At 42.5% G+C, this 26,663-nt stretch overlaps 1 protein-coding gene and 1 long non-coding RNA gene across 11 annotated transcripts in view; one reads left to right on the forward strand and one right to left on the reverse strand.

Moving 5' to 3' along the window:
- LTBP1 (latent transforming growth factor beta binding protein 1) overlaps window positions 1–26,663 on the forward strand; it is a 471,389-nt gene that overhangs the window by 46,420 nt on the left and 398,306 nt on the right. For 7 of the 10 annotated variants that reach the window (XM_077135032.1, XM_077135035.1, XM_077135033.1 and 4 more), the window contains one exon: window positions 25,410–25,710. In XM_077135032.1, the coding sequence (XP_076991147.1) occupies window positions 25,410–25,710 (301 nt within the window). Of the gene's footprint in view, window positions 1–9,835; window positions 10,287–21,819; window positions 21,896–25,409; window positions 25,711–26,663 lie in introns of those variants that run through there. The other 3 variants (XM_077135038.1, XM_077135040.1, XM_077135041.1) reach the window with 3 other exon arrangements.
- Window positions 10,684–21,755, reverse strand: LOC143661434 (uncharacterized). The gene is made up of 4 exons (XR_013164582.1): window positions 21,601–21,755; window positions 21,121–21,178; window positions 16,850–16,972; window positions 10,684–11,379 (listed from the first exon to the last, which is right to left on the reverse strand). It is a non-coding gene; the product is annotated as an uncharacterized LOC143661434 (long non-coding RNA).

The following is a 26,663-nucleotide window of genomic DNA, read 5'->3' on the forward strand; positions in this document are numbered from 1 at the left end:
ACGAGGGTCTGGCAGTTGGCTTCTTGTTGGCAGAGCTCGGCCAGAGGACAATGTACTGAATGCTGGTTATCTCAGAAGGGCAATAGTTTTCTTTTCTTGAAACTTAAGTAGTATGAAAGACAGCCATGTCTCTGTTACGTGGTTTTTCAAGGAATTTCCTCCTCAGTTTCTCATCCCAGGTGCCAGGCAAACCCAAGCTTCTTTGTCCCTTCTGTCTGGGGCTGAGGCCATCAAAGTTTTGCTCAGGTGCTATATGTAGAAATAAGCCTGGATTCTTACTTTCAGTTGTTGAACATTTTGACCTGGCAAATGACTGTAATTATTGTTACATTGGAAAAGGTTATATCCCTTGAGCTTTTTAACCTCTGTTATGACTGAGCTCCATGGCAGAATATATCTAATTTCAGTATTCAACATTATACCTGTGTGAGACTCTACTCTTTACACTTGAACAAATGCAGAGGTTTAGTTAACAAGGTAATTATGTTTGTGCAGGTGATGCGGCATCCCTGGGATGTTGAAAAGAAGATGTGTGAGTTTAATGTTCATTGGACTGGGGTCAGGCCAAGTGCCTTCCTTTTTCATAGTTTGTGAGATGGATTTGGGAGCTATCAGAGAGTTAGGAAAAGTGCTTACAGTTGAGTGTGGAATAGGTATTGCTGAGAGGGTTCTCTGGATTTCCAGCCCTCTGTATCCTGACCACTGGAGGAAGTACCAGATCATGTACAACATAAAAAGAGATCCTGAAGGCTGCAGGGGCGGTTCAGTGGTAGAATGCTTGCCTTCCATGCGGGAGACCCGGGTTTGAGTCCCAGACCATGCACACCCCCGCCCCCCTCCAAAGAAAAAGATCCTGGGTATGGCATTTTACTAATTTTTAGTTTTTAAGATTTTTTAAATTAAATTTTTTTTTTGTTTAATTTGGGTATGACATTTTAAAATCCACTCCTAGCTCTTGTAGGTATTAGGGTTGCCCTGTTCTGCAGTGGCCTGACCACTTTTGAAACATCAGATTAGATTAACAATAGATAGAATAATAAAAACTCACTGTTTTGGTGGGCTTCTTGGGTTTCTGTGCTAGGAATTGTGTCATTACACACACTTAAATTACTATATGTGTGTGGCAGAGTGAGCGATTGTGTTTAGCCAGAGAAACAGTGATCTGTTCAAATGCAGAAGGTTGAATTCAGAGACAGTAGGTTGGTTATATACTATGTTGATTTTGACTACAAGCGGTTTTCATCTTAGGCCTTGATTTTGGAACTTAATCTCCTGCCTTGCTCCTCTCCAAAGATAGGAGTTCCTCTATCATCTCCATTTTACCAGTGTTGAAATTGAGGCTTAAAAGGTTTAAGTAACTTGCTAAAGGTCATGCAGCTAGTAAGGGATGGAACTCAGATTTAAACCTGACTTTACAGCCCATGCTCGCAACTGGTCCTTGGGCATTCTAGAATAGTCTTAGAGTGGTGTGAGCAGGCGATGGAGGAACCTGAAATTGCACCAGAGTAGATGCAGGAACTGGGCATTTTGAGTCAGGAGAAAAGGAGACACAAATAGGACGGAAGAGCAGTCTTCAAACACCATGGGAAAAGAAATCAATGAATGGAAGCTATGGGCAACTTTTTTTTGTTTGTTTCTTGTTTTTTAATGTGCTTGGCAGCTGCGTATCCTTTGACCAAATTGGGGTGGGGGTGGGGCTTAGCTTTTTGTTTTTTTTTTTTACTTAATTGTGGCAACATATATATAATATTAATTTTGGGTAAACAGATTTTAATGCAATATTAAAAAAAAATCTGTTTAAGATTGATCTGTTCAAAGGCAGCCTGGGTTATTTTCCACTCATCCTGAGAGTCTATGATAAAGCTTAGATCTGTGGCTGACCAAAACTTCCTTGAGCTTTGTAATAAGCTGTTTGATGGAGTCATTTTACATGGGTGCAGTGATTTTAAGTGAGGTTCTTAGGTTGTAAAATATTATTCAGTTGTGGCTAATATTATCAGAGGTGAATATTTTTTGTACCAGGTCACTTGTCCAAAAAGAATCACTGGAAAGCTGTTTTGTACTTGAACATATTCATCACTTGAAAATGCACAGATATGGAAGGCAGTGCTAGGCATTTCTTAGGATTCACAAGGCTATTAATCACATCTCTGTTCATTGATTGGAAACCATAGTTATAAGAGTTAATGTGGGGGGCTCAGCATGGTAGAATTAGCAGAAACCCTGCCGTGTAGTTGCATGACTCTTGTTTAGGAAGACTGTTTCAGTTATCTATTCCTGCAAGACAAATTGCTCTAATACTTAGTGGCTTAAAACCACCACAGTCATTTATGTGCTTGTGATTTTGCTATTTGGGCAGGGCTTGTTTGGAATGTCCTGTCCCTGTTCCATGTGGCATTAGCTTGGGGAACTTGACTAAGAGTGAAGGGTTTACTTCCTACACAGCTCGCTCATGTGACTGGCAACGTGGGGCTGACTGTTGGTGGGAGCTCACCTGGGACTGTTGGCCGGGTGCCTCAGTTTCTTTCATTTAGACCTCTCTGTGTGGCTGCTTGAGCCCCCTCGTAACACGGCGGCTGGATTCCAAGAAGGAAGAAGCGAGCTTGTCTGGGTTTGAAGGTCTCTGAATAGTATTTCTTCTGCATTTATTGTCTAGCAATCATTGGCCCAGTGAAGCTTCAAGGAGGAGGGAACATATGCTTCACCTTTTGATGGTGAGAGCAGCACGGACTGGGAGGGATGGCTGGAATTCTTAGGGCCCTTCTATGGAGACTAGCTGTTACAAAGAACCACAGGGATTTTTTTCCCTCTTTTTCATTGTCAGCCCACAGAAGCATGGTGTGAGCTAGATGACAAATAACGGGAAGAAATCTAAGTAAAAGCAAAAATGGGTATTAGGAATTCGTGTTCTTACATTCATTAGGGGATTGTGGCTTATTCTGAAAAGGAGCTGATAGAACTGTGTGGTTTTCAGAGATCCATTAGGGAGCAATGGAAAGAAACAAGCAAACCTCTGTTAGCCAAACGTTAATACATAAAATTAAAATTGTTTAAAAATCTGAAAGGTTTAAGAGATGAGAGGGGGAGAAAGAAAGAAGGTAGACCAAGATATTTTAAAGCGAGTGAGTTTTATTTGCTGCGCTCCTGGGTAGAGAGCTCACCGAACCCAAGATGGAGAGAGGCGAGTCCACGCCTGGGTCTAGGTGTGGGCAGTTTTTTAAGCAAGGGGGTCATGTGATGCCTGGAAGGGGCAGCACATTAAGCAAGGGGGTCCTTAAGCAAGGAGTTCGGAGGTCAGGTGGTCGTTAAGCAAACGCTTTTGTCATAAAGGTTCACTCCTCATTCCAGAAGCCATTTTGGGAGGGGCGACACAGCTCCCCCAGTCCAAGTTGCAGTGCCCTTCCCCGTTTCCTTGACCTAACATTCCAGCCTTTTTGTGATAATAGGGCACCGAGATCTTTCTGACTACTTCCTGCTGTAATGGGGTGGTGTGGGTTTATAGGCTGGAACCGTTATAGCCAGGGGAGTGGGGAGGCTGGCTGTAGGAATTTAGTGAGGAAGGCAGGAGATGATAATGATGCAGGAGCATTTGGTTGACTGCTACCTGAGATAGTTCCTTTATGTGTCCCCGGAGGAAGTTGAGGAGACAGGGAGCTAGGAGGAAAAAGAGACAGATTAGGATAACTGGACCTAGTAGCGGGAGGAGCCATGTTGCCAGGGGAGAAGAGAACCAGTTTAAGGCAGAGTTGGTTTATTGTTTTCTGCGGTAGAGATCCTCTTTTAGTTTAAGGTTTGAATATTCTGCTCTACCAGACCCGATTCGTTGACGTCATAGCAGCATTCCTCTTGAAGGAATATACACATTCCTCCTTTTTCAGCTGTCAGCAGGTTTAAGACCCGTCGATTTTGAAGAGTTACCTGGGCTAGTGAGGTGAGTTGGCATTGTAGAGAGGAGAGGGATTCTGCTGTTGATTCCAGGGCTACCTGTAGTTGAGCCTCGAAGCTTTGAGAGGTTAAAATATTGTGTACCAGCGCTCCTCCCGCTGTGGCTGAGGCTGTGACCGAAGCATTCAGGCTGACAGCCACCATGATGGGAAGGAAGGCAGCCCTTTTGGAGTGAGAGGAAGGCAACAGCCAAGCGAGCTCAGATTCACCGTAGAGGGTTAGTTGGGGAACAGTAGTAACCAGGAAACATGGTTCTGGGGTAGTGGAATTAAGGCACTTGGTAAGGAGTTCCATTACACCAGAAATATTGTCCTTTAGGGGCATGGTGGTGTTGTGGAGTGTGACGTTAGTTTGGCATATGTTATGAAGTTTTGTTTGACTTATGGATGTGTGTGTCAGGTAGCAGGTTTTAAAAGGGTAGGGACGATTACCAGGCTCTGGTTCCCATAGGGGGACGTTCTTTAGAGCGGTATGGCAGGAATCAGGGCTGTGATTGTGTATTTGGGTGAGATGTATAGGGACCGCTGCCAATAATGGCCAATTTAATGATGCATAGAAGAAACAGCGGGACACTTCCGGGAGTATTTGCGTTTGGTTTAGGAATTGTAGGGTTTGTTGGAGGATTTGGAGCTACATATGAGGGGCTGCTGAGGCGGAGGTTTGGGCAAGGTGGCTGGAGAGGGTTTGCGCAGCCTGTGAAATGTTGATGGATACCTGGGTATGAGGTAGTATTAATGAGGATATATTCGCGGTGTATTTCAATGGTGCTTATAGGGTATCGGGACCAGCCATTGTAGTATGGCTTGCCCTGGATTCCTGCCACCCATTTTTCGTCCCAGGGATCTGCAATATTTATGTAAAATTGCTGGGAACTGATGTAGAAGGTACCTTTATGAGCTGCCTCATTGTAAGCATCATGTATTTTACATGAGCAGTAGGGGCATCCCCCATAGATGTTGTCGTAGTTGTTTTGGTTACAGTAAGTTTTAGTTTGGGCGTATGGAAAGCAGGCATATGGCCTCGGGCTTTTTTCAACTGATTTAGGATTTATGGGAATGGTTATAGGCTGGCTACAACCTGTCAGAGGGCAGTTTTCTGTGCCAATTATATGAGTGGTTGATTTATTGTTTTGGTTAAAGGTTTCCCTGATTTTGAATTTCCATACGTAGGATGTGCCCTCAATGGGGGTTGGGAGGATGAGCAGCGTGAGTGATGCGGACCCGAAGTGGGCCCCAGGGGTCACAGTGTAGGGGTTTTCATCCCGTTTGTACAGTTTGACCCGTGATAGGTGATGGCAAGAGGAGTCCCCCAATAGTTTTACCGCCGTTGGAGTGGTGAGAATCCCTGTGTGTGGGCCAGTCCATCGTGGTCGGAGCGGTTCAGGCTGAAGCTGTTTAAGGAGTATTTTGTCTCCTGGCCGGAGACCGTGGGGAGGATTGGCGGGATCAGTTTCCCCGGGTTGCGGCAGGAATCAATCGGTGTGTTCCCGCAGGAGATGCCTGATTAAGGAGAAATATGGTAAGTAAGAGCCCAAGGGAGGAGGCTGCACTGGCAGGTGGTGACTGAGTAGGAACTGGCGGCCGTACATGAGTTCAAAAGGGCTTAAGAAAGCAGGTGCCCATGGGGCAGCGTGTAGTTGGGCAAGGGCTAGAGGAAGGAGGTTGACCCAGGATTGTCGTAGTTCAATGGCTAACTTGGTAAGTTGTGCTTTGATAAGACCGTTATCTTGTTCTACTTTACCAGAGGATTGGGGCCGGTAAGGAACAGGTAGTTTCCATTCTATTCCCAAGGCCGATGAGGTTTGCTGAACCACCTGGGAAATAAACACTGGGCCGTTATTGGATTGGATGGAGGTAGGTGGTCCAAAGCAGAGAATGATTTGTTCTAGGAGGATGTCACCTACCACACCCGCAGTCACCCGTGTATCTGCCCAATTATTTCTGCGGGTAATATCGGAGTTATCCATTTGGTACCCTTTGCAATGAGTGATGGCCACTTTTGAGGGCAATGGGAACGCCTGAAGCAGGCGTTGGATAAGCTTAGCATTGATTACAGGTGAGCCTTTGGTGGTCAGGAACCCTCGCTCCTTCCAGATGGCTGAGTGGCAGTGTGCGATTAAGAAAGCATATTTGGAGTCTGTGTAGATATTGGCAGATTTGTTTTTGGCTAAGTGTAAGGCTCTAGTGAGAACAGTTAGTTCCGCCTTTTGGGATGTGGTTCCCTCTGGGAGCCATACAGCTTTAAGTATTTCAGTGGGAGAAACTATAGCGTATGAAGCCCTGCGCCTTCCCTGTTGGTTTATAATTGAGCTGCCGTCTATAAAAAGGGTGAGATTTGCTTGCGATAGTGGTGTGTTTGAGAGGCCCTGGTGTGGGGAGGTGAGTTCTTCCATGATTTCGGTGCAAAGGTGAGTGGGCTGTGGAGAGGGGTTTGACAGGGGACCCTGAGGGAGGAGAGTAGCAGGGTTGAGGCTAGGTGAGACAGAGAGGGTGATGTCTCGATTTTCTAGGAAGAGTAAATGAAATTCCTGGAGACGAGGAGTGAGCAGAGAGAGAGACTTGTGGGATAAGAGGTCTTGTAGATGGTGGGGCGACAGGACTTGGAGAGGCCTACCCAGACTAAGTTTAAGAGCTTCACGGGTTAGGGTGGTGGCTGCAGCCAACACTCGGAGGCAGGGAAGCCATCTGCGGGAGGTAGGGTCCATCTGTTTAGAGAGATAAGCTACTGGACTATAAGTTGGTCCCAGAGGTTGGGTTAAGACTCCCACCGCTATTCCTTGCTTCTCATCAGTGAACAGGAAGAAGGGTTTGTTAGGATTTGGAAGGGCGAGAGGAGGTGATCGAAGTAAGGCGTTACAGAGGACCGAGAAGGCTTTGGCTGCAGTGGAGGGGTCATCCAGGGGTCCTGCAGGTGTTGTTTTGGCCGCTTCATAAAGAGGCTTTGCTAGGAGAGAAAAGCCAGGGACCCAGTGTCGGAAGAACCCCACAAAACCTAGGAAGGATAAAATTTGTTTAACATTATTTGGAGGTTGGAGTTCTCGGAGGGCTTATTGTCTGTCTACTGTTAGATGTTGGGATGAAAGAGTAAGGCGGAGGCCCGAGTAGGTGACGGTGGTGGAAGAAAGTTGAGCTTTGGCGGGCAAGACTCGATATCCTTTGCAAGCTAAAAAATTTAATAGGGTGGCTGTAGCCTCTGTAGAAGCCTCTTCAGAAGGGCTGCAAATTAATGTCATCCATATATTGGAGAACAATACTGGGTGTTAGATCGCACTTTAGTAGGTCCCTGGCTAGGGCATGACCAAAGATATGGGGGCTGTCCCGAAACCCCTGAGGTAATACCATCCATGTAAGTTGTTGGGCAGCCAAAGAGTCTGGGTCTTCCCAGGTAAAAGCAAACAAATTGTAACAGGCAGGGTCCAGGGGAATGGTAAAGAAGGCATCTTTGAAGTCCAGGACAGAATAATGAGTGGTATTAGGGGTATGTGTGAGAGAAGAGTATACGGGTTGGGAACTACTGGGTGGATAGGGATGACAGCCTCATTAATTAGTTGGAGGTCTTGGACTAGACGGTAAGAATCCAAGTTTTTTGGGGTGTTATATGGCGAGTTAGTGGGTATGAGGAGTCCCTTTCCCTTGAGCTGGTTAATGATGGGGTTGGAGTCCTTTCCAGTGGGTTATGGAGATGGGGAATTGTGGCTGAGACGGGAATGAGGAGGGATCCTTTAGCTGATAAGAACCAGTTTATGATGGAAAGCTGTTAAGGGAGTTGAGGTATCCCATACCTCTGGGTTTACTAGGTGAGGTGGTAGAGGTGAGGGAAGGGTGGAACCCCGGGTGGAGGTGGAGGCCACGCATAAGGGTAATAGCAAATTCGTTTGAGGTTTTTGTATCCAGTGAAGTGAAGCTCCTAATTTGGTGAGAAGATCCCACCCCATTAGTGGGCTGGGGCAGGAGGGTATCACTAAGAAAGAGTGCATAATGGGGTAGCCTTCTTTAAACACGTAAGTGGTCTGGTAGTTAAGAGGTGCGAAGGACGGCCATCTATGCCCATAACCATCACCTGGGAAGGAAGGGGTTGACCTGAGTAAGAAGGAAGTAAGTTGACCTGTGTCCACTAAAAAGGAGGTGGACTTACCCGCTACCTTGATTGTTACCCTGGGCTTGACAAGGGTGATCGGGGTCGCTGAGGCCGGGCGTTGTCAGTCGTCAGTGGCCAGGCCCAGGACTGCCAACCGGTGGGTTAGGGGTTGGAAGGTGCCGAGGGGCAGTCACTTTTCCAGTGTCCCTTGGTCCTACAGAGAGGGCATGGTCCCTTGGGTGGTCGAGGATTGGGGCATTGGCGGGACCAGTGTCGGTCGAGACCACATTTGAAGCACTTTTCCAGTGGTGGATAAGTCGTAGCCAGCTTCTTGTCTGTTGCAGTGGGCCGCAGGGCCGCAATCAGGGATTGAGTTTGTAAATTTGCCTTTTGGTGATCCTGGGATTCCTTCTCTGCCCTCTCTAATTCATCACGAGTATTAAAAATTTTAAAGGCCGTGTTTACCAGGTCACGGATAGGGGCCTGAGGACCATCCTCGATTTTTCTAAGTTTGTGCCTTATATCTGGAGCTGACTGAGATATAAAATGTGTGGCTAAAATGGTTTTACCAGCTTCAAAGTCAGGGTCTAGGTGGGTATATTGGGAGAGGGCTTCTGTGAGCTGGTGTAGGAAAGCTGCAGGGTTTTGTTCAGGACCGTGAGTAATTTCCCTCAGCTTGTGAAAGTTTACTACTTTATGGGAAGCTTTCTGCATGCCGACTATGAGGCACGTAAGCATTTTGTCTCGCCTAGTTCTCCATTTCTTCCCGTTGGAGTGTCCATCTGATAGTCCCACCCTGGCTCTTGGTTTGGCACAGCCTCGGCCCCTACCGTCATGGTGTGGTCAGTTATGTGTACCTGGTTAGCATGAGCCCTGGCTGCGTTGAGAATGCAGCATCTCATCGGTAGTGAGGGAAGAAGAGCAGATTACATGGATGTCGTGCCAGTTAAGGTTGTAGGCGTTAGCTAGATATTGGAATTCTTTAGTATAGGTAGTTGGATTGTTGGAGAAGGGGCCCAACTGTTTCTCAGTGTGTGAGAGATCGGCCAGAGAGAATGGAGTGTGTACTCGAATTAATCCTTCAGGTCCTGCAACTTTCCAGAGGGGACAGAGTAAAGTATTTTTTGAGCGGGTATGGGAGCTTACGGGTGAGGATGGCAAGGCTGTTGAGGATGGTGAGGAATCAGACCGTGGCGGAAGAGCCGGAGTTGGGGGAAGGGGGCATGGTGGTAGTGGGAGAGCCTTTAAAGTCGGAGGAGGAGGAAGGGAAGGATAAGATGGCGGTGGGGGAGCCGCCGAGGGAGGGGAGGGTAGAGTGGGGGAGGAGAGGACAGTGTCTCGGAATCCAGTGGAGGCCCTGGTCGTTTAGAGAAAGATGAATCGAGGTGGTCGGAAAAGGAGGATGTTTCATCAGATTGTGTAAAAGCGTGGATTTGGGGGTATCTTTGGCCAGAAGGACCTGAGCCGTAGAGCAGGAGGTGCAAAGGGAGGGGCGGGAGCGCAGAAGAAAGCAAGTCTGGGCATGAGGAATTCCAGCCCACTTGTCGTTCCTCTGGCAAAAGTTGAGGAGGTTGGTAAGGATATTAACATCGAAAGCCCCATCCTCAGGCCAGTGAGAACCATTATCCCATTGATACTGGGGCCAAGCCTTTTTGCAAAGTAAGTGAGGCGTTCTGGCCGGATGTCTGGAAGTAAATGCAGTGTGGATAGGTTTGTCAGGAGACAACCCAGAGGAGTCTAAGGTTTGGTTTCTGAGGATTTACTGCCCATAGTGGCGGGTCTCTGAGGACAAAGGACTGGCCCAGGGGGTGTCGGCGTCCCAGCGCCCTGAGCGAGAACTCGGAGCTCTTACGAGCGGGGGCTCATCTCCCCAGGGGACGTCTCTTTTGAGGCCCTTTCAGGTCCTGGCCCTGAAATTGGGAGAAAAACGAGAAGCGGGGCGTCCTCACAACTTCTCGAGTCCCGGGAAAGGGAGTGAGGCTTGCGGGCGTCCCCGTTCACCTCCGCCCTCGGAAGAGAACCTGACATGAATTCACGGTTTTCCGAGAGGCATTAACGGACGGACGGGCTCTCTCGGAGCCGTGAGCCCCGGCAGCAGGGCTGGGAGGGAGGGACTTCCCCGATCCGTGGTGGATGCGGCGGCCGCCGAAGGATCCCCTGTCGCTGGGCATGCGGAGGAAGGAGGAGAGGAAGCCGTGCTCCTCTCCAGGGTTTCCCGCACCAGATGAAAGGTTTAGGAGAGGAGAGCGTGAGAAAGAAAGAAGGTAGACCAGGATATTTCAAAGCGCGCGAGTTTTATTTGCTGCGCCCCTGGGTAGAGAGCTCATCAACCCAAGAAGGAGAGAGGCGAGTCCGCGCCTGGTCTAGGCGTGGGCAGTTTTTTAAGCAAGGGGGTCATGTGACGCCTGGAAGGGGCAGCACATTAAGCAAGGGGGTCCTTATCCAAGGAGCAAAAGCTGTTGTCCTAACGGTTCACTCCTCATTCCAGAAGCCATGTTGGGAGGGCGACACGGCTCCCGCAGTCCAAGTTGCAGTGCCCTTCCTTCCCTGTGTCCCTGACCTAACAAAATCTTTTCTCAGTTTAGACACCATTCCGTATGGAGAAATTATTCCAGTTAATATGGTGACTTCAAAATGCCCCCTTTTATCTGAATGCTGGGCCAATGCTTTCATATGCATTTTTAAAATTTTTTAATGAATTGATTTCTAAGATCTTTTCTAAAATCTGGTCTTCTCGGAGGTGAAAATATGTGTAATCAGTAAGCACAAATTAAATAATTAAAGCAGAAATAATCCTTTTATTTCTGCTTTAGTTTTCAGAAAATGGTTCTATTAAAGTTTAACAATAATAAAACCAGTCATCAGAAACTAGTAGTCAGACGTTACTTGTCTGCTCTGCATCTTCCTTGTAGAAGGTTTTCTCAGTCCCTTTGGAGGCATTGCCTTCTATTTTACAGCGAGGCTTCAGCTGTTCTCCTTTGGGTCTAAGAGTCTAATTATTGCCGTCTGCTCCAAGGATTTGTGCCCACAGCCTGCCAAATGTTTGTATTCTGCGGTGACACTCAGGCAGCAGTGATGTTTACAAGTGTTTTTATATTAGCAAGGGATTGTGTGTCTTCCTGGCTGTGCCCATCCTTGGTCACTTAATGCCATTAATTTACCTTCAGGAATGCTGTCAAAATGAGTCAAATGGTAATTTTTAAAGGCCCTGTCTGATTCATGTAGCTGTTTTTCTTTATTGAGTTGATAGTTTGGAGATGAGAATGCTGAGCGTGAGAATCATCATGTAGTGTTTTTTTTTAGTTCAAAGACATTTTTTTGCTGTCACTTTGTGGCTCTCGAGGCTTTGCTCTAAGTCTGTGAAGGAAAGAAAAAACTAGCTTATTATGTTTGATTCACTGTGAAAGGTTGTTTTTCGTTCATGCAAAATTGTAATGGTAGAAATAAAAGTCTATCCCTGCGATAAATGTGACCTTTTCAAAGGCTTCCTTAAAGGCTATTTTGGTGGTGCGTGGGATGAATTTGGTGTAGTGGGTGATTGTAATAATAGCTGACACCTGTCTAAACTATTCTGCTCCAGGCACCAAGTGCTTTGCATGTATTAATTCATTTAATTGACATACGGGTCCTCTTTGTATCATTCCCATTTCACAGATGTGAAAACTGAGACTCAACAGGTAGTAAAACATGCCCAAGGCCACACCACTGGTGGTGTCTGTGCTGGGGCTTGGTTTCTGACTGCCTGGCTTTATCTGAACTCTTAAGCACTATGTGACCCTGTCTAGTCAAAGTAAGATGATGTTTTCAGTCTTGGTCTTTTTGCCCCTTTATTTTTTTGAAATATTTTCAGGTATCTGTATTTTTCCACTTACTTGTAAATAATTTTTCCCCTTTATTTTGAACCAAGTTGGCAGTTATTTCAGTGTTATAAAGCTTATTTTTTATTGCTCCAATTTTCAAAGAAAGCTTCTCTGGTTTAATATTTCTGGTTGATGAAAAAAAAGAGCTCAGTTTTTCAAACAAATTAAAATGTGTTAATAATAGTGCTACACATTAAGCAATCATGGCATGGTAAGAATAAGTTTCAGAGTAAAAATAATGTGTTCCAATATAGTACAGTTATCATAATAGTGTATGGTACATTCTCACATATTGCTTAGATTGTAGAAATTTAGGTATACTTAAACTAGCTCTTAAGTGAATTAATATTTCTTTTGAAAGAAGTATTGTTGATTTTTGCCGTACTATAAAAAAAATTAAAAAAATAAAAAATAATAATTTGCCATTTCAGAAAGTAGAAAGTATAATACTGTATAAATTTAAAAAAAAACACGTTAATTTGTATGATTCCATCACTCATGGGCAAATGATTAATATTGGCATGTAAGTAGATTTTCTTTCTGATTTCATTCACTCATTCATTCATTCAACAATTATTTATTGAGTATCTTCCATGAGCCAGATATTGTCCTAGGCACAAGGGAAAAAGCAGTAAACAAAATAGTCCCTCTCCATCTGAAGCTTGTATTTAGTGGAAGAAACAGACAATGAATAGATAAATGTATAATATCATGTCAGGTGGTGCTAAGTGCTTTCAAGCAAAATGAGGCAGGGTAAGGGGCCAGAGGCCCAGAGGTTGCAGTTTTGGAAAGGCTGGTTGCAGTGGGGGCAGAGTGATGGGAGGAGGGGAAGGTGCCCTTGACGATCCGGGAAGAATGTTACAGGTGGCCAGTACAAGGTAGGGCTCCACAGAGGAAGCACTTTGATTTGTCCAAGGATTAGAAAGCCAGTGTTTCTGGCCTGTGGCGTGTCAGGGTGTGCTAGGAAAGGACCTGGCGGAGGGGCTTTCAGTCTGATGTTTCATTGAATTAGATGGAAGCCTTTGGAGGGTTTTGAGCAGAGGAATGTTTTGATCTGCATTTTGCTCTAACAAGATCCCTCTGACTGCCTTGCTGAGAATAGACTGTAGGGGCCGAGGGGGTTGGGAGGAGTTGGGAAACTAGAGGTGGAGAAGTGATTTGCTCATGATGTATTTAAAGGTGGAGCCAAGAGGATTTGGAAATGGCGTGGGTGTGGGTATGAGAGAAAAAGAGTCAAAAATGACCCCACTTTGGCAGCACCTTGGTGAAGGGTGACGAATGCATGGAGTTTGGGATGGAGGAAAGGCCATCGAGATGTGTTTAATTCTTGAAGTGTCGGTGAGGCAGCTGACATGGAATTCTCTAGTTCAGATAAGAGGACAAGGCCAGGGATCTAAATTGGGGCACAGTCGAAATGGAAGTCAAAGCCATGGGACTATGAGGTCCCCAGGAGAAGGGTTTCAGAGGCCAAGCCCCTGGAAATGTCACCATTTAGAGGTTGCCAAGAGAAGGAAGAGCCAGGTGGAGACTGAGAAGGAGTTGGCGGTTGAGGTAGGAAGGAAGTCGGCAGGGTGTGGCATCTCAGGAGCCATGTGAAGGAGTGGGTGAGGGAGGAGGAGCTGATCAGTTGTGGCCAGTGCTGCTACTTGGTCAAGAAGAGAGAGGAGTGAGAACACCCACTGAGTTTGGCAGTGGACGACCAACAAGATTAGATTCAATGGAAAGGTGGGGGTGTAAGGCTGAAAGGAGTGAGTTGAAGAGAGAGAGCTTCTTTTACTTGGCATTACATATATACCTTATTCCAGGTCATTAAAAATCTGCTTTAAATTTTGTTTTTTAATGGATCATGCCATGATTTTTATCTATTCCCCATGGTTTTATGGGTAGGATGTTTCCACCTTTCACTACAGTATTGATTGTAAAACTGCAATGGACATATTTGAATATAAGATTCCTAGATGAGGAATATCAGACATGATTGGTACGAACGTTTTTAGGGCTTAACCCTAAAATATGGCTGATTGCTTTTGGGAAACACTGTACCAGTGTACCCCTCCCCGCCCCGTGGCAGCAGAGGAGTGGGTTAGAACATCTGAGAAAGTGCTAAGTTATAGCAGTGATGGTGGGCTTCAGTGTTTTGTTTTTGGCTTACAGGCTCAGGTCTGTGTGGGTTACATTAAATCATACTGGACCAGCATACTTGACCCATGTATTTAAGAACATATTACAGTTCCTTTCTCCCCAAATCCAGTCTCTTAGGAAAAGTAGTTCCTGAGTCAGTAGAATCTCCCATTTCTCTGCTTAATGGCATAGCTTGGCTTTGGGGCAGGTTTAACCACTAACATTTCACCCCACAATCGGGGGCCAGCTCTGTGGTCTGTTGATTTCTCAGCTTTTGGGTCTCATTGTAAAGGTCATGGTCTCAGAGAGGTCCTTCCTGACTCCCTGCATCCCACTGGGAGGGGCCCCCATTGTACACCAGCCTTCTCTCTCAAATAAGGCCTTGTTTTAGTTTGCTAAAGCTGCTGGAATGCAATATACCACAAATGTAAAGGCTTTTAAGAAGGGAATTTATTAAGTTGCAAGTTTATGGTTCTAAGGCCATAGAAATGTCTAAACTAAGGCATCCAGATAAAGATAACTTAACTCCAAAGAAAGGGCTGATGATGTTCGGGTTTCTCTCTCAGCTGGGAGGGCACATGGAGGCATCTGCTCCCTTTCTCTCCTTATCCATAAGGCTTCTCCGGGGGCATTTTTCTTTTGCATCTCCAAAGGTCTTGGCTGTGAGGGCTCTGAAGCTTTTTCCAAAATGGTTCCCTCTTAAAGGACACTAGTAAGTGCTTCACCTTGAATGGGCAGAGATACATCTCTATAGAAACCATCTAATCAGCAGTTGCCACCCACAGTTGGGTGGGTCACATCTTCATGGAAACAATCAAAGAGATTCCACCCAGCAGTATTGAATGAGGATTAAAGAACTTGGCTTTTCTGGGGTACAGGACAGTTTTAAATTGGCACAGGCCTGTAAAGCAGTCGGTCTCTGCTTTTGGGCTTCCCAGCTGGGCTTTGAGCTCCCCAGTTCAGAGATGGCGTTTTCTTGTCTCCAGTTCTAGCCACAGGGCCTGTGACTGTGCTGAGTGCAAAATAGAGGGTGCAGTTGTCACTCGGTGCTTTATTGGCCTAAGACGGAGCTCCAACTTGGCAACTTGCCCAAGGACACCTAACTGAGGGGTTTCCAGCTCAGAGCTGGGTGGCATCAGAGCCCAGTAGCTGGGTGGGGAGGCAGAGTCACACTTTTAGACTTTGTATCTTCCACTGTCCACTAGCTCCTCAAGGAAACACTCTGTTTCTAATAATTCTTTGTATTCTTTATGGTTCCTTGAATAAAACAACTCACAAATATTGTTAATCAAGGCCCCTCATTTCTCTTTCCTGTCATACCTTTGTTATTCCAACACAACTGTATGGTAATTTTTTTTCTATACCTGCCTGTTTTCCCTGTTGGACTTCGATTTCCTTGAGAGGAGGAAATTTGTCACCATCTTCTTATCCACAGTTCTTGGCACAATTCCTGGTCTATAAAGGGATGCTTAATGTTCAAATAAATGAATGGATAAAAACATAAGTGGGGCAAAACAAGTGTAAAGATGAATTGTTTAGGAGGAAGGCAATATATTCCTAGTGAACTGTAAAGATGTCATTTATATATGCATAATAGTTTAAAGTCTGTAAAACCCAACTTTTGTCAAAAACATTTATCATACATATATACTGTATTAATGTAGAAAATGAGAAATTAGAGAAGATGCTTATGGAATAACTGACTGAATGAAGAAATAAACTTATTTATGTTGTTATCAATATTTTTAAACTTGTGGCATCTCTTATAATTCTAATTTTGAATAGCATATTTATGGTTCTTTTGAGTGTTTCCGTGATATAAATAACACTGCTCTGGACAGCTGGATGTCTGTATACACAGTTACTTCCCTTTTTTGGTGCTGTTTTCTTATGCTAAATTTCTAGAAATGAGGGTATTGAAATATTTGAAACATGCTAAACTGATTTCCAGAAACCTTATGAAATTTTACTACCACCTTTGCAGCTTTTGTATTAATGGCTGACATTTAAAAATTAAGTAGCCAAAAAATTGTATCTCCTTGGTTAGTTTGCATTTCTTTTGGTGACTTCATTGACTTGGACATTTCCTCACATGTTTGTTCACTGATTGTGTTTCCTTTTGTCTTAATTGCTTATTTCTGTTCTTTTTCATCTATTGATTTTGGTCTTGATTGGTCAAAAAAGAGCTTTTATGAGTTCTTTCTGTATAATAGTGCTTTCTGAGAATTTATTTTTTCCCCTTCTGTTATTTTTAATTAAATGCTGTTTATATAGTCTAAACTGTAAATTTTTAACTTTGTTTCCTTTTCTCTTTTTTCATTGAGATTATGGGATTTAAAAAGAAAACAAAACTTCATTCAAAGGCAATAACAAGGACAGAAAGAAACAGAACCTGGAAATCTCCTGGTGGTTCTTCCTTCCATGACTTATGATTTAATTATGTTCTACTCTGTGGGTGGTTTTGCTTATTGATGGCATTGGGAGGTGTATTTGACCCCAGCTGAGTACCTAGTTTAAATTGAATCACCTGATAAGAAGCCACTCATGCTGAGCTTGGGTGTAGAGGCTCACAACCTTCCAGAACCCAGCTCCTGTGGTGTTAGGCAGATGGGAGGACTTGACATAAAGGCATTGCATTCCTGAATAAAGCCAGGAGCTTCTGCACACAACCTTTGTGACTTGTATTCTGTGTAATTTGTACAGTGTCGATTAAGTTGTCACTTGAGAGTAGATTAAAGGCAGCAAACCGGGTAGAGAAGGGTTGAGGAAAAAGCCTGTGCCCAGCCAGGCTGGCTAGAGGAGGAGAGAGAATAATGAAGGCAGGTGCACACACACCTGCAACTCACATGATCAGCTCTTCATAGTGATCAGAAACCCAGAAGGGATCTTTGACGTGCTGGTGCTTGATGGGGCGTGGTTCACCTTTCTAGAAGGCGTGGTTATGTGGCGTACTTCTTCATTCTGTGGTGCTGGACAGAAAAGGTATTGGGATGCTGTTACTTATTGTTTTTTTCTCTAGGTTTTTTTGAGAAATATAACCCAGTGGCATTTACAAGGAAAATACAGCTTTTATTTGGGTTTGGTAAAGATGCAGACAGAGTTAGGGTAGACTAAGAAGTGTGACCTCGTGCTATGATTCTTGGGATCTGCTATCACTCAGTGTTATTGAATAACTTCAAAGGGCAGCTGGGAATGGACTGTGTGAAGACACATAGCAGAGCAGTTTCTCACCTGCTTTCTTTGGTCACAGAAGACACTGTTATACGCACATTTCTCTTCTCATGCAGTAGACATGCTGCAGCTTGTTTGGAGAGAAAGCCAAGGGGCAGAAAGTCACTGTTTGCCCTGTGTGGGCTGGGATGTGTCGTAAATATAACTAAGGGTTACTTTTTTAGAATTGGAAGCAGTAGAGGCTGAGCTTCAGAGCATGGGTTACTTCCTAAAAATAAAATTACTGAACTTTTTAAAAAGAACTTAGGGTCACCTTGTTAAAACTGAAGTAGGATTCAGATGTGAGAGAAATCTAAGAGTCTTTTCTGTTGGGGACGAAAATTGGGAATCTCGCCAGTTTTGACCGTTGTAAATGATGGAATGTTTTAAGAACACCAGCCTGGTAGCCAGGGTGGAATTTTGTTCCCTAACGTGCTCACCCAGATATTAACGTTGGTCGCCCCTCTGTAGAGCCCTGTATTCACAAACTGAAGTCATCATTGTCATGGTGGTGAATTCTGTCACCTTTGCCCCACCTCTACCCCCACTGCAAGCCCTTCACTCTGTAATCAGGAAACAAGTTTTAGCCATCTTCAATTCCCAACTGCCTTTATATATATTTTTTTACTATGGTAATATATAAACAATATAAAATTTCCTATTTTAACTACTTTCAAGTATACGATTCAGTAGCGTTAGTTATACGGTGTTGTGCTACTACCTTCACCACTATTCATTACCAAGACTTTTTCGTGACCCCAAACAGAAACTCTGTATCTGTTAACCATTCCTCTCTTGCCTTCTCATTGCCTTTTGTTGGATTATTTTTTTAAAAATTATTTTCATTTTGAAAAATTTAAAAAAAATGCAGGAAAAGACGGCACATATAATAGTAAACACCAGTGACTACTGCATGAATCTGGGGGAATCTGAGTACATATTTGTATACTTTTGTGGATTTTATATGTATCCAAAAAAACAAGTAGTGTTGTACTATATATATATATTTTAAACTTTATTGTGAAATATAACATATATACAAAGAAGGAAGGAAAAAGCAATAGTTTTTAAAGTATACTTCAAGCAGCTACAAAACAGATTGTTTTATATATTTTTAAAAATTACATGAACAGTTATATGTTCATACATAGAACAGTATTATAAGGGAGCAAGCATCCTGTTTGCAAAACCGAGCTATATTGCAGGATATAGCTCTAGATCATGATTTTAACCGCTGTGCATTATTTCATTGTATGAATACACTGCAGTTTGTTTATCCATTCATCTGTTGATGCCAGTATTTTGCTACTATAGTGGTATGCAGTGAACATTTCTGTACATGCCTCCTAGAAAGCTTAGAAGTGAAATTGCTGGGTATTAGGGTTTGCGCATTATAACCCTACCTAGATGTTGCCAAATTGCTTTCCACAGAGGTGGATCCAAAACATACCCTCCACCAGCAGTATATGTGTTCCCGTGTCCTGTGTTTTTGCCAGTCTCTTGATTGTGGAATCTATCTCAGTGTTGTTTTGTTTTCTGATTATTGGGGAGATTCAGTATTTTTTCTTGTTTATTTGCCATTCAAATTGCATCATTGATGAATAGGTGAGTTACATCCTTTGTCCATTTCTTTCCTTTGTTTTTTTCCTATTGATTTGAAGGAAGTCATGATATATTCTGATTAGTAATCCTTTGTTAAATATGTTGCAAGTATCTTCTCTTTTTTTCTTGTTTTTCAATTGTTTACGGTGTCAGTCCTTTTTGATTTTTACTCTCTGTGTCACGTTTGAGAAATGCTTCCTTTTATCCCAAATCATGAAGCTAGTCTTTCATTTTTTCTTTTAATGGTTTTAAAGGTCTGGACTTTATATTCTTGTATGAGATGTAAGTTAGGGATACCATTTTAATTCTTTTATATGGATGACTGTTTTTTTCCCAACACATTTATTAAGTAGTCCATTATTTGTTTCCCTACAGATTTATTCTCTCTTCCATTATTATCCAAGGCTCCACTTGCATTTAAGTCAGTTTTTTACTAAATTTTGTTTATATGATTTTCTAAATCTGAACCAACACCACATTCTTTTACTTTAACTCTGTAATAAATATTAATGTCTGGTAGGGCAGATCTCCCCAGGGTCCTCTTTGCCATCATTGTTTTGATCATTTTTAGCCTTTTAATGTGCCATATAAATTTTAGGATTGGCTTTGTCAAGTTACTTGAAAAATCACATTAAGATTTTAATCAGAAAGCATTGAATTTACAGAAATATTTGGGGATGATTGTATCAATCTGAATTAAGTCTTGTAATCCACCTGTATGGTATACTGTAATATTTATTCAGGGTTTTTTTTTTTGTTATTGGTTCTTTAAAAATGCTGAATGTAGAATAAGCAAATTCATAGAGACAGTTGATTATAGATTATTGGGGGGTGAGGGGAGGGGAAGGGGCGTTACTGCTATTAGTAGGTACAGAGTTTCTTTTGGGGGTTATGAAAAAATCTTGGTAATAGATGGTATTGATGGTAGCATGTTATGTATGTGATTAATACCACCAAGTGTATACTTAAAAGTGGGTAAAATGGGAAATTTGTTATATGTAACCACAGTAAAAAAAATGCTTTGTAATTTCTTTCATGAAGTTTTGCATGTTTTAGTTAGCTTTATGTTTGCTAACTTATCATTAGTGATGCCATTGAAAATGGTATCTTTTGTCTTTGCAATTTTCTTTTTTTTGGAATGTGTATTTTTAAAAAATTACAATTAAAAAAAATTTGTAATCATCATAGTTGACGTTTTTTTTTCTTTTTTTGTGAAAAATAACATATATACAAAAAAGCCATAAATTTCAGAGCACATTGCAACAATTAGTTGTAGAACAGATTTCAGAGTTTGGTATGGGTTACAGTTCTACAATTTTAGGTTTTTACTTCTAGCTGCTCTAAGGTATCTGGAGACAATATCAGTATAATGATTCAGCATTTGTATTCGTTTGTTAAACCCTACCTTCTCTGTATAGCTCTACCATCTTTCCCCGACTCTATAAAGGTATTTGGGTTATACCCATTCTGGTTTTTTCACGTTGGAAGGGGCTGTTGATAATATGGGATACGGGGATAGAACTAGTTGATGTTTCTGGAGAGGCTGGCCCCTCTGCATTTCAGGACTTACCTGGTCCAGGGACCTATCTGGAGGTTTTAGGTTTCTGGAAAGTATCCTAGTGCTTGGAACCTTTGTGGAGTCTTATATAATGCCCAAGGTGTTCTTTAGGATTGGCTGGAAATGGTTTTGGCAAGTTGTGATAGGTAGCAAAGTCTGACTGAAGCTTGTGTAAGAGTGACCTCTAGAGAAGCCTCTCGACTCTGAACTCTCTCAGTCACTGATACCTTATTTTCCCCCTTTTGTGTCTGTGGCATTTTCTAATTACATATTGCTTGTTGTAGGAATACTGTTGACTTTTTTAACTGTATCTAGTACTCAGGAACCTTTCTGATCTTTCCTATCAGATATTATGATAGTTTGTAGAATCTTTGGATTATCTAATCAGACAAAATACCTTTGTTTCTTAATTTCTCCTTTTTAGACCTCATTTCTTTTTCGTGTTGTGTTATATTGACTTGGCCCTCTAACACAACATTGACCATCAGGGGCAATTGTAGGGGTTTTAGGCTTAATTGCAACTTTAATAAGAATGTGTGGTGATAATCTAATCAAAAGTTTCCATTCTACAGTATTGAATCAGGATTGGAAGAAAACCCCACAAGATAGGATCCATATTAAAACATGGCTTTTCTGGGGTACATCATAACTTCAAACTGGCACAGCTGTCATGCTCTGCTTGGGTTCCCTCCCTGTGTGGCCTGGAAAGTGTTTCCTGCAGAAGGTCAGCATGACTGAAGGGCTCACCTGGCCTTTTTCCTCTTCTGGTAGGCATCACGATCCTGTGCTGCCAGCTGTCCAGTATCTGAAAACAGTTATTTTATATTGTTTATCCAGTTTTCCAGTTGTTTATGGCAAGAAGGCTAATTTGATAATAGTTACTCCATCTTGGTCAGCATGGAAACGTGTCTTTTGTAACTTAAAAAAATATTTGAACTGAAAAAAATGCAGTGAATGGAAGGTTAATTTTTTATGCTGTCTTGAGTAGAAGCCCTTTTTTTTGGGTTTTTTACTTTATAGTTATCTTTTCCCCTCCCCCTCCAAGTTCAGTTCCATAAAGTGAGCATGGCTCAGAAACTCCCCTGTTTTGCGCCTGAACTTTTTTAGTTCCCTGAATGTGCTTTTGTATTGGAAATTTAATAACTTTGTTACAACTCTTATCAACCCATTGTGATGTTGTTTTTTTCGTATTTATCCTTGCTCAGTTTGTTTTAGACCAGTACTAACCTTTAGAGTTCTTCTAGAACACATTGAGCTGGGCTTCTGAAACTGTGTAACTATCACTATGCCATGGTGTGTAAATGTTTCTTCGTACCTCACGCAAGGGCAGAGTAGATTTGAATATTGATTTCGATAAAACATCTGTTTTGAAGGATTGGAGACTGAGTAGCAGGCAAAACAAGCCCACAGGTGTAGGCATTGTTACGTAATGGGCCAAGAGCCCACTGAGCAGTTTCCTTAAAGATAGCCTTAAATCCCAGCATCCTTTGGAAAGGAGTGGCTTTCCTTCCATGTTTTTCAGGTAACCAAGATGAGGTTCAGGCTCTTGTCCCAGGGCACAAAAAGTTCTGTAGAAACAAACCAGTTAACGGACATCACAGTTTATAATGTAGTTGTAAAATGAGATAATTTTGAAAAAAGATGACAAATGATATGCAATACATGCAAAATGTCAGAGGAATGATAAAAATGGGACAGGAATTCAGATGTTGTAAAAGATCATCGTGGGAGGGCTGGGCATTTTGGAAAGACTTTATGGAGAGGGAAAGACTTACAGGGCTGGAGGTTTCAGATGAGCAAGAGATTGAGAGACCTGTATGTGAGGACCGGGTACAGTGTATGCAGAGGCAAGGAGCTGGGAATCCTAGAGGAGAGGAGGACTTCTGCATGATCGACCAGCTGGAAACGAGGCTGTAGAGGGTCTTGAGCTTATAGGCAGTTAAAAAGTGCTGAAAGTTTTTGAATGAAGGAGAAAAACAATTCAAAGAGCAGCGTTTTAGGACACGTAGTGTGACAACAAGTGTGGATTAGGATTTTGTTACCTGACCTACTGGTTCTAAAATTTGGTTGGACATTGCAGTCACCTGGGGAGTTTAAACAAAACAACACTGAGAAGCCTGGGCTCCACCCACCAGAGATTTTGGTTCAGTTGATCTGGAGTTAAGACTGGGTTGGAGGAGTTTGAATAGTTCCCCAGGTGACTCTAATGTGCAGGAAGCTTGCACTGATGAGATCTTGATGTAGCATCAACTCATTAGGCTGAACCACAGCTGGCCAGGCAAATGCAGGAGGATCAAGAAGGAAAAAAGTTGTGCTTCTGTAACATTTATTTATAATATTGCATATAGTTCACAACTTTAGTTATAATAATAATATGTTTCCCATAAATGCCTACAAATTTTGCAGTGGCAGTGAAGTAGATGCTGACAAATATATAACGACATTTGGAAGGGACCTATAGTTAGTTTGAGAATTTGATCACATGAAAAATGTTCTCTTTTTGCATTAAAAATAAAAGGGTGAGATAAAATGAACACTTTTATCACAGCCAAGAATTCAGTAAAATAAAAAGTGTAGTATGAAAACTCTAAAAATACCACCCTTCAAAAAGTAGAAGACAGTTTCCAAATGTTATACATCAGTAGTTCTTAAACTTGAGCATGAATCAGAATCACCTGGAGGGCAGTCGCAGATAGCTGGGCTCTAGTTTTGGGTTTTAAAAAGCAGGCCTGGGGAGTCTGGAAATTTCCAATATGCTGCTGCTCTTCCGTGCACCACACTTTGAGAACCACTGGCCTTCACTCTGGTTTAAGAATCACGTCTCTATGGGAAAATAGCTTGGTCAAATGTGGTCACAGGACATGAGTTTTGTTTTTCATAGTATATAGTTAGGTAAGCATCTTGCTTTGGCAGTCAGGGAATATGTCCCCGTCCCCCGTACCCGTGGAGGGGAGAGTTGTCTTCTCATTTTCCCTATTGTCCTTTAAAAATGTACTTGTAGAGGGGTGATATTGTATAAATCATAACTGTTACAGTCATTCTGTAATGTGTTCATTTTCTCCCAGTAGAAAACATTGGGTAGTTTAACTTTCTAAAAAATTATTCTCCCATCACCCTCACTGCAAAATTTGGAGAGTTAAAAAAGAATTGTTACCACCTTATACTTCTTATTCATCCATTGAGACATTGTCCCCCTGAAGACAAGTTCTTACATGTTCTTGGTGGCATTTTGGAAGATGTTGGTCCTTGGCCTCCTCCTGGGTACCAGATTTTGTAAGCTGTAAGCAGCCTTACTGGTAGATTAGCAGGCATTTGCAGTACGCCTTGGGAGGGAGGAGAAGCGGAAATCATTCTCAGATGTTAAACTAAACATGTTTCTAATTGAAAGCATGACGAAGAGGTGTATGTGTAAGTGCCTGGGGGCTGAATTCTGGCCAGGGCTTGGCTTTGAAAGCCCAGTTCCTGCTCCTGGCAGTTCTTTCCCTCCTGGATGGGACTCCTCCCCATTACGGTGACATTCCATAAATAACTGTTGCTCGGTGGAGACCCAAGCCTGTCAGATCCCTTGATAGTGTTTGCTCAGTTGGTCAGGAAAACTCTTAAGTTCGAATCCTGGACTCCAGAGCTCATAGCTTTTGAATTTGAGTCCTAGAAGCAGAATATGGGATGGCTCTTGGGGACCATTTTAGGACAAGCAGCTCCTGCCCTCTCCATGCCCCCAGACATGCACAGGTGCAGAGGACAAGGTTAAGTGAATTCCCCCAAGGTCACTTAGGGAACTGGCTGTTTTTTTTTTTTTTTTTAAGATTGCTTCTCAACTTTTTGAAAATTTGTCTGCCTAATATTCTGACACTTGAGGACCATTTCTTATCACTCCTTGCTGGAACTAATAGCAATCATGTTGTAGGAAGGTGGGAAAAGTATTTTTTCTCTTTTAAAAAAATCAGTAGGTTTCAGACCTTTTGGGGCTTGTTGATTTGACTCTTTTATAAAAAACTGGGTTTATAATCCTAATCTATTTTGTCAATGTCTTGTGGACCAAATCTTGTGTTGAATTTTGTGGGAGATGTCATAGTATGACTTGCTTTAGGGCTGAGAGTCAAAGTCAAAGGTGGCAAAGATGACAGAACGTATATACAATAAGTGTATTTGCGTAAATACAGAAGAGACCGAAAGAATTGTGTCCATAGGCCTATGATATCATCTAAGAAAACTTAAGTCACTAATACCTAAACTTACATGGGACCTAGCCTAAGATTCCAGCTTTTTTACCCATGACCCATAACACTGCTAACTTTAAAATTCTGACCTCAGTATAGTGACTTAGCATTCATCCTAGCAAACAAAAGATAGGGAGAATGTTTTTATTGGTTGCCTTTCATTATGAAATTAGGGATGGTGCACAGTAAACTGAATTTGTATACAAACCAGCAGTCTGGACTACTGCCAGCCTTTCCGCTTTTTCTTTTCTCACATGTAAAAAGAGCAGATTGAACTAAATTTATAAAATAGTCACTCCAAGCACCAAGAGCTTATGTAAGATGAAGTCTGTAGCAAAGTACTTCTTGGGGTTGGGGATTGGACTTGAGCATTTGCTTTTTGCTGAGTCTTCTTTTGGATTCACAGAATTTAAACTTAAGCCACAGAATATTTTTCCTGTGTTTCTAATGCATTTCTGAGAGGCGGCTATAATAAGGTGTCTGAGGGTAACAGCTTTGGTTCTGGCTCTTTTGGATTCAAATCCCAGCTCTTTTGTTTACAACTAATTTTATGACCTTTCCAAATTACTTAACCTGTTTATCTGATTCTTCGTCTATAAAATGGACAAAAAAATCTCTATTTAAAATGACTGTGTGGGGGGATTAAATTAGTTACTATATATTAGTACAGTGCCTGGCAGCCTTTAATAAATATTAGCGCTCATCGTTGAGTCTCTTTCAGTGTGGTTTCATTTTATTGGCAACATCCCAGTGTCACTGCTAGTGAAGTCTACAATGCTTTTCTTCAAAGCTCTGTCTTCTATTGTCTTTTTGCAGCAAGCTGTGTTCCGCCATGCCAGAATGGAGGGATGTGTCTCCGGCCTCAACTCTGTGTGTGCAAACCAGGGACAAAGGGCAAAGCCTGTGAGACAGCAACCACTCAGGACGCTCTGTCCACTGCAGTCGCTGGAGGACAGAGTCCCGGGGCTGCTTCCTCCTGGGTCCCTCTTGAACAAGCATCCAAGCACACTTCGTCCAAGAAGGCAGATTCTCTACCAAGAGTCAGTCCCCTGGCCCAGATGACATTGACCCTCAAGCCGAAGCCTTCAGTAGCAATCTCCCAGCAGATATACTCCCAGTGAGTTTTCGGAATGTGCTTCCAGCATGGGAGCATCTTAATTACTCTCTTGGATGCATTGCTTCACATTACTTTTGTTTCCTGGAATATTTGCAGAAATCACTTTAATAATAATGCCTATTCTTCTTAGTTTTTTTTTTCTTTTCCTCTAAGGCTTGTTATTCTTACACATCAAGTTTCTTAAAATATTTGACGTGTGTTTAGCCTCTGCAGGAACAATTTACCATGAGCATAAACTATAGAAATAGTGAATGTTAATAAGGATCAAGTTTGAAAGGGGATGTAGAGAAATAAAGATAGTTGTTTGGTAGTCGTGGAGTTGTGACTTGAAAAATTCTTTTTTTTGTGTGTTCTAGAATTTTGAAGTAATTTGAAAAAGGGAATCAGTGAGCGCGGGTTTTAAAGACATTTGGAAACGCTAGGAACTCAGCGTTGCACAGGGAGATTGCGATGAAAATGAGTCTTTGGGAAGAGATAATTTCTCAACCTCAGAAGCAGGTTAAATGTATGTTTAATTGACATCATGTTTGCCTCCCAGTTGCCATGCAGGCCCATTTTTGGTGAATGAGCTTGTCTTCTATTTATGGGAACGTGTCTCTTTTTCTTAGCATTAGGAAATGCTATTCTGAACAAAATGAGAACTCGTGGATAAGAAAGATTATCCTTGTTCTTTTGCAGGTTGCTTTCAGAAGCAGCCCTTCAGCTCTGTGGGGTCCCTACACAAATTGTCCCCATTAATTAGCTACTCTATATCAGAAATAAGATGCAGAATTTACTGCAGCTATCACTTGCCAGTTGTCTAGGAATGTAAAATACAGGAAGTTCCCAATTTAGAAATTGGCTTGACCCAGCAGTTCATTTGTAAATCACTTGTTAGGAATTCAGTTTGCTTTCCCCCCATAGAGACAGCTTCCGCATGGTGATTAGTATCCAGAAAGCCCCAGAAGTTATTT

This window comes from Tamandua tetradactyla, chromosome 17 (assembly GCF_023851605.1).
Source record: "Tamandua tetradactyla isolate mTamTet1 chromosome 17, mTamTet1.pri, whole genome shotgun sequence".
Classification (NCBI taxonomy): Eukaryota; Metazoa; Chordata; class Mammalia; order Pilosa; family Myrmecophagidae; genus Tamandua; species Tamandua tetradactyla.